General features: G+C 46.3%; 1 protein-coding gene across 14 annotated transcripts in view; it reads right to left on the minus strand.

The window, feature by feature from the left end:
* The window catches only part of LOC139419793 (uncharacterized), a 53,851-nt gene that overhangs the window by 9,584 nt on the left and 25,499 nt on the right, over window positions 1-18,768 (minus strand). For 7 of the 14 annotated variants that reach the window (XM_071169810.1, XM_071169814.1, XM_071169815.1 and 4 more), the window contains exons 9-27: window positions 17,834-17,921; window positions 17,216-17,466; window positions 15,287-15,462; window positions 15,052-15,165; window positions 12,919-13,182; window positions 12,426-12,563; window positions 10,891-12,228; window positions 10,419-10,661; window positions 10,036-10,263; window positions 9,600-9,821; window positions 9,115-9,384; window positions 8,607-8,810; window positions 8,189-8,401; window positions 7,870-8,082; window positions 7,481-7,675; window positions 7,046-7,213; window positions 3,242-3,444; window positions 2,826-2,867; window positions 2,075-2,137 (exon numbers count right to left, since the gene is read on the minus strand). In XM_071169810.1, coding sequence (XP_071025911.1) covers window positions 2,075-2,137; window positions 2,826-2,867; window positions 3,242-3,444; window positions 7,046-7,213; window positions 7,481-7,675; window positions 7,870-8,082; window positions 8,189-8,401; window positions 8,607-8,810; window positions 9,115-9,384; window positions 9,600-9,821; window positions 10,036-10,263; window positions 10,419-10,661; window positions 10,891-12,228; window positions 12,426-12,563; window positions 12,919-13,182; window positions 15,052-15,165; window positions 15,287-15,462; window positions 17,216-17,466; window positions 17,834-17,921 — 4,633 coding nt within the window. The remainder of the gene's footprint in view (window positions 1-2,074; window positions 2,138-2,825; window positions 2,868-3,241; window positions 3,445-7,045; window positions 7,214-7,480; window positions 7,676-7,869; window positions 8,083-8,188; window positions 8,402-8,606; window positions 8,811-9,114; window positions 9,385-9,599; window positions 9,822-10,035; window positions 10,264-10,418; window positions 10,662-10,890; window positions 12,229-12,425; window positions 12,564-12,918; window positions 13,183-15,051; window positions 15,166-15,286; window positions 15,463-17,215; window positions 17,467-17,833; window positions 17,922-18,768) is intronic. The other 7 variants (XM_071169811.1, XM_071169817.1, XM_071169803.1 and 4 more) reach the window with 6 other exon arrangements.

An 18,768-nucleotide genomic window follows, 5' to 3' on the forward strand; every position in this document is an offset into this window, starting at 1 on the left:
GAGGGAAGGTTGGTGGTGGCCTGCCCTATATGGAGTATGGAGATGGCAGAGTGGTGGCCTGCCCTATATGGAGTATCGAGATGGCAGAGTGGTGGCCTGCCCTATATGGAGTATAGAGATGGCAGAGTGGTGGCCTGCCCTATATGGAGTATAGAGATGGCAGAGTGGTGGCCTGCCCTATATGGAGTATGGAGATGGCAGAGTGGTGGCCTGCCCTATATGGAGTATGGAGATGGCAGAGTGGTGGCCTGCCCTATATGGAGTATGGAGATGACAGAGTGGTGGCCTGCCCTATATGGAGTATGGAGATGGCAGAGTGGTGGCCTGCCCTATATGGAGTATAGAGATGGCAGAGTGGTGGCCTGCCCTATATGGAGTATAGAGATGGCAGAGTGGTGGCCTGCCCTATATGGAGTATAGAGATGGCAGAGTGGTGGCCTGCCCTATATGGAGTATGGAGATGGCAGAGTGGTGGCCTGCCCTATATGGAGTATGGAGATGGTAGAGAGGGAAGGTTGGTGGTGGCCTGCCCTATATGGAGTATGGAGATGGCAGAGTGGTGGCCTGCCCTATATGGAGTATGGAGATGGCAGAGTGGTGGTCTGCCCTATATGGAGTTTGGAGATGGTAGAGAGGGAAGGTTGGTGGTGGCCTGCCCTATATGGAGTATGGAGATGGCAGAGTGGTGGAGAGGGAAGGCTGGTGGTGGCCTGCCCTATATGGAGTATGGAGATGGCAGAGTGGTGGCCTGCCGTATATGGAGTATGGAGATGGCAGAGTGGTGGCCTGCCCTATATGGAGTATGGAGATGGCAGAGTGGTGGCCTGCCCTATATGGAGTATGGAGATGGCAGAGTGGTGGAGAGGGAAGGCTGGTGGTGGCCTGCCCTATATGGAGTATGGAGATGGCAGAGAGGGAAGGTTGGTGGTGGCCTTCCCTATATGGAGTATGGAGATGGTAGAGTGGTGGAGAGGGAAGGTTGGTGGTGGCCTGCCCTATATGGAGTATGGAGATGGCAGAGTGGTGGCCTGCCCTATATGGAGTATGGAGATGGCAGAGTGGTGGCCTTCCCTATATGGAGTATGGAGATGGCAGAGTGGTGGCCTGCCCTATATGGAGTATGGAGATGGCAGAGTGGTGGCCTGCCCTATATGGAGTATGGAGATGGCAGAGTGGTGGCCTGCCCTATATGGAGTATGGAGATGGCAGAGTGGTGGCCTGCCCTATATGGAGTATGGAGATGGCAGAGTGGTGGCCTGCCCTATATGGAGTATGGAGATGGCAGAGTGGTGGCCTGCCCTATATGGAGTATGGAGATGGCAGAGTGGTGGCCTGCCCTATATGGAGTATGGAGATGGCAGAGTGGTGGCCTGCCCTATATGGAGTATGGAGATGGCAGAGTGGTGGAGAGGGAAGGTTGGTGGTGGCCTGCCCTATATGGAGTATGGTGATGGCAGAGTGGTGGCCTGCCCTTTATGGAGTATGGAGATGGAGATGGCAGAGTGGTGGAGAGGGAAGGTTGGTGGTGGCCTGCCCTATATGGAGTATGGAGATGAAGCACTTTTCTACTGTATACCGAGGAGAGACAAAGCTGAAACAAGATGTCAGGAATGTAATGGTAATGCTTCTACTAACACTCAAATGGCCGAGCTTGGAGACGGAACAACATCTCAGCTGCATAACGTGGCCGATCAGTAACGGTATCTACAAACACCACAAATGAAACACTCCTGGCTCCCTTTCATGGAACGTGTATGGTGTGATGTCTGGGGAGAAGAGACCACAATCCCAATCATATACTTTGCGAGAAGCAATCAGGAGATATCAAGTACTCAACAACATTCCCCTGAAACAAGTAGCTAGCTGTGTTGAGTTAATATCGCCACACACAAAGCAAATTAGAGGTTACACAGTCAAAATCATCTACTAGCAAAAGCAAAGACGCCTATGTAATACACAAGATGTGAATCAGTAATGTCACATGCAAAGCAGCCTGTTGTATTATAGCAGCCAGTAGCCAAAGAGCAAGAAAGCAGTGTACAGAGACAGATCTCCAGAAGACAGGGAAACAAACCTCCAACATTAAAAGACTATGTCTGATATAAATTGAGTCACCCTCAGTTCTCTTAGCTCTTTTCTGTGAAGGAACAAAAAAGGAGAAAGGTGTGGGTTACACAGGTTCCACGTGACATCATAGCAGACGTCACAACGTGGACATGCATTGTTGCATGGGGAGGGGGGTGGTGAGGGGTCTGCATGCAGAGTGGCCTGGAGCCTCTGGGGGCCACAAGGGCCCTGGAATCCCAGATGTGCAAAGCAGGGGACCTAAGACAGGGCTATTAGAGTGGGTGTCTTGAAGGGGTGGGGGGGTAAAGGTGAAGGGTCAGGCAGGGATACAGTACTCAATAGAAACACTAGTCATCATGAAAACCTAGTCCTGTGTCATGCATGTAGATGCAGCAGCCAATGAGGAATCTTCTTTCAACATTCATTCTTCAAAGGCCCTAACTTTTCTTCCTGTCTGGACTGATGTACAAACCAAAAGCATATGTAATGTATCTCATATACGTCATCTCAGTCTGTGCACATGACCAATACCAATGCTGTTGTCATAGACAATGTCTGACTTGAACATGAGGTCAACTCAAAGACCTTGTAGTTTGTGAGCAGTATTCAAATGAAACCTGGAGAATAAAACGAGGAGAGGGTGAAGTTAGTCTTATGGATGGGAGACTTGGCAGTGGTGTAAGTTAGAATGGGAGTGGAGTGACTACAATACTAATATAATGCACAAGCAGGAGTCGGGACAAGGTCAAAGGTCTGACCTTCCTCATTTGAACCGGCTCCTCAGTGTCCGTCTGCTCAGACTGGAGTTACCCCAGGCATGGAGGAGGAGAGAAGGCATAATGACGTTAGAATCCTCCACTAGGAGCCTCGTCCCTGTCCATAGCAGAGCCATCTGAGGAACTTGTGATCTGAGGTGTGTCTTTGTTACACTATCATTACTGTGACCAATGGAGGGCAGAAATGATGATGCACAGCTATTCTATTTATAACTATAGAAAAATCAGCATTTTATACTTCTCTTATAAATAATACTATGTGATGAATATAGCAATATCGCTGCTGAGACCAGTCTATCTGTAACTTCTATGACCAGTATATCTGTGTGTGAGGGGTGAATGATGATGATCCCTGTACGGCCGGGGATTGTGGGAGTTGTAGTTCCTAGGTGCAGTACCTTGACCTCGGCTGAGCCCTCGTCCACTGCCTCCACGGTGACCTGCAGCTTCCTGTCGTCCTGGCGGGCTGGCAGCCTGATGGGGGTGGAGGTCTGGGGCTGCTGGAGGTCCAGGGGGGCCATGGGGATCCCTGCCTCCATCAGGGCTGCCTGGGAGAAGACTGGGGCGCTGACCGGACGGGCGGCCTTGTGGGTGGCCACCACTGGCAGGAGAGAGACAGGACAGAGGGAGTGTTAGTATTTAGATAGATGGTTTTGTATATAGGGCAGGAGAGAGACGGTCTGCGTGCTTTGAGACCATCAAACCCGGTGTAGTGAGAGGTAAACACACTGACAGAGCGTAGAAGAACATCTTGAACATCCACATATACAAAACAAACTTATAATCAACTCCACACACACACACACACACACACACACACTGAGGCCAGGGCATACACAGACTTCAGGTACACACTGTACCTTCATGGGCCAGCTCAGTCTAGTCTAGAATGAGACTAGCAAGGGGAAAAGCTTGGATGAGTTGTAGGAAGCAACTGTTCACAATATAGAACAGGCAGCAAAGCATGGCCATTACATCTCAACCGTAGCCAACGATGCAAATAGCAGAAGTTGTCCTGACTCATGGGGTTAATAACCAACGATGCAAATAGCAGAAGTTGTCCTGACTCATGGGGTTAATAACCAACGATGCAAATAGCAGAAGTTGTCCTGACTCATTGAGTTAATAACCAACGATGCAAATAGCAGAAGTTGTCCTGACTCATGGGGTTAATAACCAACGATACAAATAGCAGAAGTTGTCCTGACTCATTGAGTTAATAACCAACGATGCAAATAGCAGAAGTTGTCCTGACTCATTGAGTTAATAACCAACGATGCAAATAGCAGAAGTTGTCCTGACTCATTGAGTTAATAACCAACGATGCAAATAGCAGAAGTTGTCCTGACTCATTGAGTTAATAACCAACGATGCAAATAGCAGAAGTTGTCCTGACTCATTGAGTTAATAACCAACGATGCAAATAGCAGAAGTTGTCCTGACTCATTGGGTTAATAACCAACGATGCAAATAGCAGAAGTTGTCCTGACTCATGGGGTTAATAACCAACGATGCAAATAGCAGAAGTTGTCCTGACTCATGGGGTTAATAACCAACGATGCAAATAGCAGAAGTTGTCCTGACTCATGGGGTTAATAACCAACGATGCAAATAGCAGAAGTTGTCCTGACTCATGGGGTTAATAACCAACGATGCAAATAGCAGAAGTTGTCCTGACTCATGGGGTTAATAACCAACGATGCAAATAGCAGAAGTTGTCCTGACTCATGGGGTTAATAACCAACGATACAAATAGCAGAAGTTGTCCTGACTCATGGGGTTAATAACCAACGATGCAAATAGCAGAAGTTGTCCTGACTCATGGGGTTAATAACCAACGATGCAAATAGCAGAAGTTGTCCTGACTCATGGGGTTAATAACCAACGATGCAAATAGCAGAAGTTGTCCTGACTCATGGGGTTAATAACCAACGATGCAAATAGCAGAAGTTGTCCTGACTCATTGAGTTAATAACCAACGATGCAAATAGCAGAAGTTGTCCTGACTCATTGAGTTAATAACCAACGATGCAAATAGCAGAAGTTGTCCTGACTCATGGGGTTACTGAGCTCACGCCTCACTGTGGTATAGTATTCCTAAAGCCGTTAGAAGTTGTCCTGACTCGTGGGGTTACTGAGCTCACGCCTCACTGTGGTATAGTATTCCTAAAGCCGTTAGAAGTTGTCCTGACTCATGGGGTTAATGAGCTCACGCCTCACTGTGGTATAGTATTCCTAAAGCCGTTAGAAGTTGTCCTGACTCATGGGGTTACTGAGCTCACGCCTCACTGTGGTATAGTATTCCTAAAGCCGTTAGAAGTTGTCCTGACTCATGGGGTTACTGAGCTCACACCTCACTGTGGTATAGTATTCCTAAAGCCGTTAGAAGTTGTCCTGACTCATGGGGTTACTGAGCTCACGCCTCACTGTGGTATAGTATTCCTAAAGCCGTTAGAAGTTGTCCTGACTCATGGGGTTAATGAGCTCACGCCTCACTGTGGTATAGTATTCCTAAAGCCGTTAGAAGTTGTCCTGACTCATGGGGTTAATGAGCTCACGCCTCACTGTGGTATAGTATTCCTAAAGCCGTTAGAAGTTGTCCTGACTCATGGGGTTACTGAGCTCACGCCTCACTGTGGTATAGTATTCCTAAAGCCGTTAGAAGTTGTCCTGACTCGTGGGGTTACTGAGCTCACGCCTCACTGTGGTATAGTATTCCTAAAGCCGTTAGAAGTTGTCCTGACTCGTGGGGTTACTGAGCTCACGCCTCACTGTGGTATAGTATTCCTAAAGCCGTTAGAAGTTGTCCTGACTCATGGGGTTACTGAGCTCACGCCTCACTGTGGTATAGTTAGTATTCCTAAAGCCGTTAGAAGTTGTCCTGACTCATGGGGTTACTGAGCTCACGCCTCACTGTGGTATAGTATTCCTAAAGCCGTTAGAAGTTGTCCTGACTCATGGGGTTAATGAGCTCACGCCTCACTGTGGTATAGTATTCCTAAAGCCGTTAGAAGTTGTCCTGACTCGTGGGGTTACTGAGCTCACGCCTCACTGTGGTATAGTATTCCTAAAGCCGTTAGAAGTTGTCCTGACTCATGGGGTTACTGAGCTCACGCCTCACTGTGGTATAGTATTCCTAAAGCCGTTAGAAGTTGTCCTGACTCATGGGGTTAATGAGCTCACGCCTCACTGTGGTATAGTATTCCTAAAGCCGTTAGAAGTTGTCCTGACTCATGGGGTTACTGAGCTCACGCCTCACTGTGGTATAGTATTCCTAAAGCCGTTAGAAGTTGTCCTGACTCATGGGGTTAATGAGCTCACGCCTCACTGTGGTATAGTATTCCTAAAGCCGTTAGAAGTTGTCCTGACTCATGGGGTTAATGAGCTCACGCCTCACTGTGGTATAGTATTCCTAAAGCCGTTAGAAGTTGTCCTGATTCATGGGGTTAATGAGCTCACGCCTCACTGTGGTATAGTATTCCTAAAGCCGTTAGAAGTTGTCCTGACTCATGGGGTTAATGAGCTCACGCCTCACTGTGGTATAGTATTCCTAAAGCCGTTAGAAGTTGTCCTGACTCATGGGGTTAATGAGCTCACGCCTCACTGTGGTATAGTATTCCTAAAGCCGTTAGAAGTTGTCCTGACTCATGGGGTTACTGAGCTCACGCCTCACTGTGGTATAGTATTCCTAAAGCCGTTAGAAGTTGTCCTGACTCATGGGGTTACTGCGCTCACGCCTCACTGTGGTATAGTATTCCTAAAGCCGTTAGAAGTTGTCCTGACTCATGGGGTTAATGAGCTCACGCCTCACTGTGGTATAGTATTCCTAAAGCCGTTAGAAGTTGTCCTGACTCATGGGGTTACTGAGCTCACGCCTCACTGTGGTATAGTATTCCTAAAGCCGTTAGAAGTTGTCCTGACTCATGGGGTTACTGAGCTCACACCTCACTGTGGTATAGTATTCCTAAAGCCGTTAGAAGGAAAACTAAATATGTATTTCTTCTATAAAGCAAAGCATAACCAACCATTGGTTCGTCAAACAACGTATTTTTCAGGGGAAAATCCCATGACAAAGCACAACCACGTTGTAAAAGTGTTGGACGAATGTTAGTCAGCTTTTCTGGTAAGTTGAGGTTGGAGAGCGGGTGTGAGATCAACATATTGTTTTAGGGCAGCACGCAAAAACTCAAGACGCAAAGTACCTGCAACCGATTTTTTATCCCGCAACACAAACCAATGGTCATCCACATCTCTCTGGGGTTGTACTGGTCTCTTCTCCTCCTCAACCACCACTCTGGGTTTGGGCTGAGCGGCTGGACCTTTGACCACAGTTATGTCAGTATAGACCTGGAGACGCTCACGGAGAGCAACTGATACAAACACACAAACAGAGCTCTTATCTAAGACACAGCTTACATGCATCGTAAAAGTATCAGTAGAAGACCATTTTGCAATTCTCAAAAAAATCAAAACAAGCAATAGTGATCTCAATCTGCGATTGAATTGAATTCCAAATAGATGTGCCGGACAAAATGAACTGATGTTTTCGGTAGTTTCAGTCTTTTGGTAGTCTCAGTCTGCAGCTAAAATGAGCAGGAAAAGCAGGGGGATAGGGAAATGAAGAGATGGGGGGGTACCTAATTCTTTAGGGGCAGCATCCAGCAGGACAAACCAGTCATCGTCCACCTCTCTCTGTCTCTGAGGCAGTCTCTGCTGCAGGGTCCTCTCCTCTCTCCACCTCTCCTCCACTATCGTCACCCTTTTCTGGGTTCTCTGCTCTGTGCTCGTCACCATCACGTCAACCACAGGGGCAGGTCTAGTTACCACAGCAACTGATACAGACAGACACAGAGTACCCAGGAGACTCGACTATGATACTCTTACCATTCACAAATTATAACACAGAATCTGATTGTGGCCAAAGCTGCACATATCTGCTTAGAGACCCTTTACGACACATCATTATAAAAAATATATAGGGTAATGTGAAGCACAACCGAGCTCAGGATGATGCGGTAGTGGGTACCTGTTGGCATTTTCACAGGCTCTTGGCGAGAGGCTTCAAAGAGCGTGAACCAATCATCACCCTCCCCTCTCTCTTGGGGAGGCAGTGTTTTCACCAGTTCAACCTCCGGTTGACGTCTGTCCTCCACCACTCTATGTGGTTTCCTAGTTTCCTCCACCACAATCACTGTTCTCCGGGGTACCAGCTCTATAACCTCTCTGTCTACATGGAACGCTGAAATAAAACAAGGATAACAGGCTTATCAATGCCAAGTAATACACAATCTGGGTTCAGCGTTTTACCAAACAAAAAGGGGCAGACGGTGGTCAAGCAGCAATACCCTTGGCTGTGGTCAGTATCTTGGAGGGAGCGCGGTCCCAGAGCACAAACCAATCATCATCCACTTCTTTAGGTGTTACCACAGGCCCCTCCTCCATCTTAACAGTCTCTTCCATGATCCTCACGGTCTTTGGTGGTTTCTGTTCCACTGCCTCCTTCACCACCGTAACAGCTGTGGTGCTCACACCAGAGTAAATCACCACCACTGGTGCAGCTGATAGAGACAGAAACACAGCCCAACAGTCCACAAGGGATCAAGTCTTTTACTAGAACATGTAAATATAATAGTGTAATCCTTGCCAAAAGCTTTTGTGGATAGTCAATAGGCTCACACAACAATTGAGAGCTTTTGGATGCAAGAGAAGGGTTGGTATTTGTATTTTGAGTGGCCAACAGCAAGCTTAGAATGGTCAAAGTACCTGCTACTTTAGGGGCAACATCCAGCTGCAAAAACCAATCATCATCCTGCTCTCTCTGCGGTTGTGTTGCCTTACCCTCCAGGGCAACGTCTTCAGGAAGTAATCGGACTGCTTCCACCACAAACACTCTTGGTTCAGGCTCAATGGTCAGATGTTTGGCGGGCACAACCTCTGGGTATACCCTATCGCTAACAGCCAGGGAAACTGGAGCAAAAAGACACACAGAGAGCTTGATATACCACAACTACTATTTGAGGGTCCTGTTGATGATTGACCAGTCATAACCCAAGAGATATCATGTTCCTAATTCACACAAGAAAAACGCGTAGATTTGGTTAGTTAGCTTGTTGGCAGTACTGTATGTCTGAGGTACCTGGTGGTTAGTTAGCTTGTTGGCAGTACTGTATGTCTGAGGTACCTGGTGGTTAGTTAGCTTGTTGGCAGTACTGTATGTCTGAGGTACCTGGTGGTTAGTTAGCTTGTTGGCAGTACTGTATGTCTGAGGTACCTGGTGGAACCCCAGCACGTTCTTCACGGACTGCATCCAACAGAACAAACCCCACTGGTGGTACAATGATCGGCTCCTCACGGACATCAGCAAGCAGTGTAAACCAATCATCATCTCTCTCTGGTTGTCGCTGCCACTCCTCTACTTCCCGTTCCTGTTGTGGCCTCGTCTCCTCCACCAGAACCACCACTGGCTTCTGCTGTTCAGCCTTTACCTCAACCACAGGGCTGATCACATCTGGATAAACCGGTGTTGGCTCTGCTGGAGCGACTGATACAAACACACATAGTACATACCCTTCAGATTCAGCTAGATGTGTGGGCTCACAAAAAGCCATGTCATCAAAGATCATATTCCCAGATAAACATTCCAAAGTTCATATGGCAAAAGCACTGCGGTTAGTCTGCGAGTTTGGCGAGGTGGGTTGGTTATATTTTTGATGGAATCAGGGGCTGAGGCGCAAAGCCTTGAATTGTATGGGGTACCTGGTGGTATATAGGATGTTTCTCTGGGCACGACATCCAGTTGCACAAACCAGTCATCGTCCATCTCTCTTGATGGCTGTGGTGGAAGTATAACTTCTTCTTGACGTCGTTCCTCTTGAATTACAGTCACCCTTCTCTCCTCTCTCTGCTCTACTGTCGTCAACTCAACCACAGAGGAGACGCTTTCCTCAGGGTATACCGGAATACGCTCTTCCACAGAAGCTGATACAAACACACATTCCTCAGATACTGGAAGATAATTGAAATTACTACACAAAGCAATGTATCTGAAGCCCTTCTCTTGGTGGATAGTCAAATGTCTTGTTAGTTATTCTTATTTGAAAGTTTTCTGCAGCATATGAAGCACAGGCTCAGGGGAGATGTTGTTAATATTGTGGTGGGACTGGGAAGCAGTGCATGAAAATCATGGAAGTACCTGACGGAATCACAGATGGTTCTCTGGGAACAATGTCCAGCAGAACAAACCAGTCATCTTCCATCTCTCTCTGTGACAGTTTCTGTTCCAGACGGCTCTGGTCTTTCTGTAACTCCATCTCCTCCACTACAGTCACCCTGGTCTCCTCCCTCTGCACCACTGTCATCACTTTAACCATGGAAGAGATGGTTTCATCTACGTACACCTGAACTTGCTCTTGCAAAGAAGCTGATAGATAAAGACACCATGAACCGTGAGAGACATGAAGTTCAAAGCCTAGCTCGATGATTAATCAGTCATTGTAGGCCAGTTGTTTCAATCCATAAAATACCAATAATTGAGGCATAGCACAAGCAGCAGGGCTTGATGAAAGTTCTTCATACCTGAAACTGGTGTGGTTGGTACACCTGAAGGAACACGATCAACCAGGTCCAAGAGCATAAACCAATCATCTTCCTGCATTTTCCACGGTCTCCGTCCTTCCACCAATCCCCTTTCAGGCTGTTGCTGTGTGGCCTCCACTTCAATGCATTCCCTCTCTGGTGCTCTCTGCTCGACCGTGTCTACTAACACCACAGAGAATCTTGTGGAGACCACAGGCACCAGAGCGGAGTCGGCTGGCATGACTGACAAAGTAGAGACAGCAGTTCTCTCAGCCACACAAATCCATACTGCACCAAAGGTTTATCTTTCAATTGAAATGGCAATTGTTGTAAAACACACAAGAGCTGGTTAGCTTTGCGGAGGGAATGTTCGAGATGGAATTGTCGGTAATTGTGTGGGTGGTGGTAAAGCAAGCGTTTCCATAACGGTTTCAAAGGGGAGAAGCAAAGCTGATTGGTTGATGGGACGTACCTGGAGGCTTATAAAGAGTCTTGTGTGGGAGGCTGTCCAGCAGCACAACCCAATCGTCCTTGTCTTCTGGCTGGGATGGCTGCATATTCACTTCCACTACCTCTTCTTCTTCTTCTTCTTCTTGGGGCTTCTCCATTTGTCTGACTCTATGTGGAACCCTCTCCACATCCTTTCTGAATTTCACCAAAACTTCCCCCTCTGTATAAAAACCATCTCCCAGCCTTTCCTCTGATAAAATGTCCTCTGATGACTTTTCCTCGAGTGTCTTCTGTGTTCTCCTCATTTCTTCCACTATTCTCACTGTTTTCTTGGTTTTCACCACAGTCTGCTCTCCCTCTCGCAACCTTTCCTCCGACATCTGCCGCATCCTATCCTCTAGACCTCCTTTCACCTCTATCAATCCCTCGCCTGAAATCTTCACCTGTTCCACTCTCTCCTCCTGTTTCTCCTCCCTGACCTTTTCCTGTTCTTGGAGCCACTCCTGCTGAATTGTAACTATCGGTAACCCTAACTTCTCTGCCGCAAATAGTTCATTGAATTTCACCATAAGTTGTCCCTCTTTATAAAAATGTCCTCCTATCTGGTCCTCTGACAACTTCTCAGATGCTTTCTTCTCTAGTTCATCTGGAAGACTCTCATCCTGTGTCACTATAGTCACCTTCTTCCTCCTCCTTTCCACTCTTATCTCTCCTCTCCTTTCCTCAAGCCCCTCTGGCAACCCTTCCACCAAAGCCTGATGCTTCCTCTCCTCTAACCATCCTTCATCCTCTTTCAATCCCTCGTCTGAAACCGCCACCTGTTCCAGCGTCTCCTCCTCCATCCCTCCTTCTTGTTGCCTCATCTCTTTCACTATAGTCACACTATTCTGGGTCCTCAAATCTACTCTCCGTACCACAGAGGAGGTGCTCGCCACATTTGACCACCCTTTTTCAGATTCCTCTGCCTCTTCCATACTCTCCTCTTTTAGTCCCTCATCTTCCCCTGACTCATCTGGCAGCAATCCTTTGAGAAACACCTCCTTTATCTGCTCCTCCAACTCATCTACTTCCTCCACATTCTCTTCCGCTGCCTCTACCACCTCCTCCTCTACCTCCCCCTCCTCTTGTTCTACCCCTCCCTCCTCCTCCTGCCTGGCTTCCACCTCCTCCTGTATCCTCTCCTCCAGCTCATCCACCTCCTGCAGCCGTTCTTCCAAAACCTTCACCTCCCTCAGTCTCTCATCCAGCACCTCTACCTCCCTCAGCTTCTCCACCAGGAACACCCCTTCCTGGAGCCTCTTGATCACCTCCCTCCTCTCCTGCCTAGTCTCCTCCTTCTCCAGGGAGACTGGGGGAGAGACTGAGGAGGGGCAGATTGGGGTTATCAGTAGAGGAAGAACAGGACTGTAGCCTAATCAGTGTGGTGAAACGTTCAGAACGTTAGACAGAAATTGTGATTCCCTGTTCTACCAGACAGACAATCATGTCTGTTCTGCAAAACTCTATTTCTGTGCTAATGAACAACCGCTAGTGAATGTATGTAGTGTGACGACTCACATGGAGGTGTGTCTGCAAACTCAAAGCTGCGGTCCAACTGCATGACCCAGTCATCACTTTGTTCCTGCCTTGGCTGTAGCAGCCTCTCCAGAATTTTGGCCGTGGCCACCTTTGCCACCTGGGCAGAGCGGTATTTGACTGAGGACGTCACAGAAACATTTAGAACAGATCGGATCCCTTACATATGGAAAAATAACGTAGCACGTGAGCACATTGCAAACAGAGGATCATCAGCAAAGCATACTTACCACAGTATCACAGCTCTACATCAATGAGGGCCAAGCACCATTGATAAGATAGCAACATTAAATAAGCCAGTACATGACAGAGCAACATCTTTAAAGATGTCATCACGGTCGGTGGCGAGCTTAGCAGGTTCACCTTCCATCACTGTCAACTTCTAAAGCACACCTCAACGGAGGATTCATTGTCAAAGTGAGGATGCACGCGGTGACAGCTACACCAGGTACAGAATGAGGTTAACAACAGATACCTGGCGGTTTCATCATGGAGTAGGGGACATAGGGAAGGGAGGGTCGTCTGCCCAGCAGGACAGACCAATCCTCCTCTTTCTCCTCCTCCAGTCTCCCCTGCTGCTGTTCATCAGACACTCGTCCCTGCCATGTCTGACTGACAGTCCGACTGACCGTCTGGCCTGTCTCAGTCTCCTGCCATGCCTGTCTGACTGTCTGGACAGACTTGCCATCATCCCAGCTCTGAGTAGAAGTCTCCACAGAGAAAGTCTCCCTCCCTCTGGCTGTTGATAGAACATGAGGTAATGGTGTTACTGCAGTAGTTAATGGTGAAGTTAGATGGAGGAGAGAGTAAGGCAAAGCTCCCTTCCACAGCTCTGCATTTTAGGGGCTTTCAGAGCAAAGCTCCCCTCCACGGCTCTGCATTTCAGGGGCTTTCAGAGCAAAGATCACTGATTTAGTAAGCAAATGGAATTCAATGTATCTGGCAGGCAGATAGCAAATTAAGTTAGTACGAGACTACCACACAATTCTCAGATCTGCAGAGCTAGACGTTTAGTTTCAAGCACAGGAACGGCAGTCTCCTGGACACAATGATGTCCATCATCAAGCACGGACCAAAGAACTGAAGACTCTCTTTAACAAGCAACACAACACAGACCAAAGCACTGAAGGCTCTCTTTAACAAGCAACACAACACAGACCAAAGAACTGAAGACTCTCTTTAACAAGCAACACAACACAGACCAAAGAAATGAAGGCTCTCTTTAACAAGCAACACAACACAGACCAAAGAACTGAAGGCTCTCTTTAACAAGCAACACAACACAGACCAAAGAACTGAAGGCTCTCTTTAACAAGCAACACAACACAGACCAAAGAACTGAAGGCTCTCTTTAACAAGCAACACAACACAGACCAAAGAAATGAAGGCTCTCTTTAACAAGCAACACAACACAGACCAAAGAACTGAAGGCTCTCTTTAACAAGCAACACAACACAGACCAAAGAACTGAAGGCTCTCTTTAACAAGCAACACAACACAGACCAAAGAACTGAAGGCTCTCTTTAACAAGCAACACAACACAGACCAAAGAACTGAAGGCTCTCTTTAACAAGCAACACAACACAGACCAAAGAACTGAAGGCTCTCTTTAACAAGCAACACAACACAGACCAAAGAACTGAAGGCTCTCTTTAACAAGCAACACAACACAGACCAAAGAACTGAAGGCTCTCTTTAACAAGCAACACAACACAGACCAAAGAACTGAAGGCTCTCTTTAACAAGCAACACAACACAGACCAAAGAACTGAAGGCTCTCTTTAACAAGCAACACAACACAGACCAAAGAACTGAAGGCTCTCTTTAACAAGCAACACAACACAGACCAAAGAACTGAAGGCTCTCTTTAACAAGCAACACAACACAGACCAAAGAACTGAAGGCTCTCTTTAACAAGCAACACAACACAGACCAAAGAACTGAAGGCTCTCTTTAACAAGCAACACAACACAGACCAAAGAACTGAAGGCTCTCTTTAACAAGCAACACAACACAGACCAAAGAACTGAAGGCTCTCTTTAACAAGCAACACAACACAGACCAAAGCACTGAAGACTCTCTTTAACAAGCAACACAACACAGACCAAAGAACTGAAGACTCCCTTTAACAAGCAACACAACACAGACCAAAGAACTGAAGGCTCTCTTTAACAAGCAACACAACACAGACCAAAGAACTGAAGGCTCTCTTTAACAAGCAACACAACACAGACCAAAGAAATGAAGGCTCTCTTTAACAAGCAACACAACACAGACCAAAGACTCAAGAGCTCTGAAGCTGCTGTTAGTCAGTCATAAGCTGTTAGAAGTGAATGGAGCATCAATGTAACTGTAGCTGTGATTGATTGGCAGGTCATTCTGAGCTGCCCTTGGTGAGTCACCAGCGTTGACCCAAGCTGGCCTGAGATTAGGCCTCAGCATAAGGGTTGGAGCTAATGAGATGATGAGAGGACTGACAGAGCGCAGGGTTAGATCAAGCTGACTCAAAGCTACAGTATGTAGTTCTCTAGCAAGGCTGAACTGAGGTTGCTCTTTGTAAGCTGAGCCAAAACTTCAATGATGGTCCACATGGTTCCTGATTGGCTACCTGGTGAAAAGAAAGTCTGGGGTTGGTCAGATCCCAGAATGAAGAACCAATCGTCATCCTCGGTCTTGTTTGGACTAGCAGAGAGCTGCGAGGCTTGGAGATCATCATCTCCAGCTACAAGAGTGGGACAAGTTGGTGAGAGACTGATCCTGAAGTCGTGCGCGCTGGCACGAACACACACATTCCCACACACAAAAAAGCACATACTGTGATACACGCATACACACACCCACACCTTCGTCGATGGTGCGGGACAGCCTCTTGCTGGCGGACCGGGTGAAGCGCGGGGCGGGCCGGGCGATCATGGAACTGGCCTGGCGGGTCTGGGCCTGGGTACGGCCACTGTACCTGAACTTTGACCCCAGCGCCAGGAACCGGGAGCGGGACGACGGGGGCTCCACTGACGACACCCTGGGGGAGGAGAATCACACAGTCACTCACAGTTTATAGACATGCTTATTATAATGATTTAGTTTCATAGTTCATAATAGCTTGCCCAGTGATGTGATGAATCAATAAATCACATCACTGGGCCAGCTGAACTCCAGCTTTAGTAAAAGCTTAGTCATGTTCCTCCAATGGCATACGGCCAGGTGATTTAGACCAACCTCATGTTACCTGAACCATCTTAATCCAGAGCTCCTCCTGTATGACGGACTTGTCACATACAGTCCTGTGAAAAGGTTTTGCCCCCTTCCTAATTCTCTACTTTGTATATTTTAATACTGAATGGTATCATATCTTCAAACAAAACATAATATTAGATAAAGGTAACCTGAGTGAACAAATAACACAACAATTACATACTTATTTCATGAACAAAGTTATGCAACACCCAATGTCTGTGTGTAAAAGTCATTGCCCCCTTACACTCAATAACTGGTTCTTCCACCTTTAGCTGCAATGACTCCAACCAGATGCTTCCTATAGTTGTTGATCAGTCTCACGTCTCTGTGCAGCAATCCCCCACCCCCCCAGATCTGGTTGAAGATCTGATAACATTCAGTATCAAAAATATGCACAAATAGAGAAAATCCGTAAGGGGGCAAATATTTTTCACAGCACTGTAGCAGAGTTAAACTACCACCGGTGCTAATAGAGTTACTCTCAGAAAGGTTATGCTGCAGGGGCCAATTAGAATGCACAAGGGATTGGTAACCTGAGAATAGCCCCCTGTTGTCGGGCAGTAATGGGGGCAGATGACAGAATTAAATAGAACACTTATTGTATCTCTATGGAGCAGATGATCCAGGAAGTGGAGTAGGTAGAAGTTGATATGGGATCAGATATTGTTAACGTCCTAATGGTTAAGGTCAGGATTGGGGAGTAGGATAATCTGATCCTAGATCTATGGTTAAGGGTAACTTGTTAGTAGGAAGCAGGGTGAGCAGTGGTGTAGCGGAGGTTAAATGCACGTTGGCTCGACTGAACATTTTAGAAGAAGAGAAACGTTTGCATCTATAAGCCAATTTCCTGAAATTATACAAATTTCTCCATGGAGCTAAGAGACATTTTTGCAATTGTAAGGCTAACTTCCTGCAATCCTATGCATTTTGCCATGGCTAATGCTGTGTTCTTTCGCTCAAACATAACAAAATCTCTACTGTTAAATGAATTGTTTAGGGATTTTTCAATTCTCCCTGACTGTCTAGTTTTGTTTTGCTGATTGTTAGTTCTCAAAGATAATATTATTAGACCATTACAGTCAAAGCCCTGTCTAACCCGGGGGAGGGGGTCTACTAAGCTATATGGAATTGTTTTAAGAAGATCATACCTAGGATCATTTAGCTATTTGATTTTTAATTTTAAGACCCTTGAAGTATACATATTTTTATTATTATGAATGAATGATTTGGTGAAAATGTGTACTTGGCCTTACTGCTATTAGCACATACAACGCATAGAATAACAGATACATGGAGCAACAGATAGTCCCCCCCAGAACATCTAAAGGAAGTTTGTTCTATATCTGAGAGATAGAAGATAGATCAGGAAACTTTATTTTACATGTATTTAACCCCTAAACAGTCTCAATATAGAGTTCCATTCATTTCTTCAACTTAAAGTATAGGGAAATGATTTGACTCACCGTGAACGGCGATCACAGTTTACCCACCAGCTATTTATTCACCACTGTATCACTGAGGGATAGTGAGTTTCTCACCTGAAGAAGGTATGGTGTTCCACTGAGGCCTTCCACAGCTTCTTGGAGGCCTTGTAGTTGGGCAGCTTGAAGCCGATTGTGCTCTCATACTGTTCTTGTTCAGAGGGACGGATCTTGATGAAGAAGCTGCTTCGCTTGTAGGAGATCTTGAGGACTTTGGGCCAGGGGAAACGATTGATCCTCAGCTTGTCCTTATATACCATGAGACCACCAGAACACACCCCTAGAGTGATGTCCACACCCTCAAGATCCTGTGAGCATGTAGAAAAAGTACATTCGGTAAAGATGATCAATATGTTCTATACACCCTCATCATATACACTATAGGCATCTTTCTGTCACTGTTATTCCTGCATTTACCTCAACATGCCACTAGGAGGCAGCCTCTGCTACACTTTCAGCAGCACAGATTAATCTCTTGTTTGATGATGACAGCGATTTTGAAATTCAAAATCTGTGGCTGCTAGAGTTGCCTAACCTTGTTATTCCCAAATCATGCACTTCGATTTGATAGTTTTCTACTTTTTCTGACCGCTCTTAAAAATATATATATAAAAAATGTTCCTTCTGTAGATAGAAGTGTTCCAGTCCTAGATTCCAGAACATTCTAAAGTGTACCTTGGCTTGGTGCAGATCCACTCCATACATAGACAGCTTCTTGGCATTCTCCAGAAACAACATGTCTGCCTGGGCTGGACTCATGGATCTGGAGACAAACACAGAGATGGGTACAGCAGGTATCCTAGTGGTCAGAGCGTTGGGCCAGGAACTGAAAGGTTGCTGGATTGAATCCCTGAGCTGACAAGGTTGTCTGTTGTTCTGCCCCTGAATAAGGCAGTTAACCCTTTGTTCCCCAGTAGGCCGTCATTGTAAATAAGAATTTGTTCTTAACTGACTTGCCTAGTTAAATAAAGGTTACAGAGAAGAAGAGGTAATGTAAACAGGTCCGGTGTAGAGCATGGTGCTTGCAACGCCAGGGTTGTGGGTTCGATATAGTCTGGTCCTCCCTGGTCTTTCTACATTACTCCACTATATAGTCTGGTCCTCCCTGGTCTTTCCTACATTACTCCAGTATATAGTCTGGTCCTCCCTGGTCTTTTTTTACATGACTCCAGTATTTAGTCTGGTCTTTTCTACATTACTCCAGTATATAGTCTGGTCTTTTCTACATGACTCCACTATATAGTCTGGTCCTCCCTGGTCTTTTCTACATTACTCCAGTATATAGTCTGGTCTTTTCTACATTACTCCACTATATAGTCTGGTCTTTCTACATTACTCCACTATATAGTCTGGTCCTCCCTGGTCTTTTCTACATTACTCCAGTATATAGTCTGGTCTTTTCTACATTACTCCAGTATATAGTCTGGTCTTTTCTACATTACTCCAGTATATAGTCTGGTCTTTTCTACATTACTCCACTATATAGTCTGGTCCTCCCTGGTCTTTTCTACATTACTCCAGTATATAGTCTGGTCTTTTCTACATTACTCCAGTATATAGTCTGGTCTTTTCTACATTACTCCAGTATATAGTCTGGTCTTTCTACATTA

The sequence above is a fragment of the Oncorhynchus clarkii genome, chromosome 2 (genome assembly GCF_045791955.1).
Source record: "Oncorhynchus clarkii lewisi isolate Uvic-CL-2024 chromosome 2, UVic_Ocla_1.0, whole genome shotgun sequence".
Taxonomy (NCBI): Eukaryota; Metazoa; Chordata; class Actinopteri; order Salmoniformes; family Salmonidae; genus Oncorhynchus; species Oncorhynchus clarkii.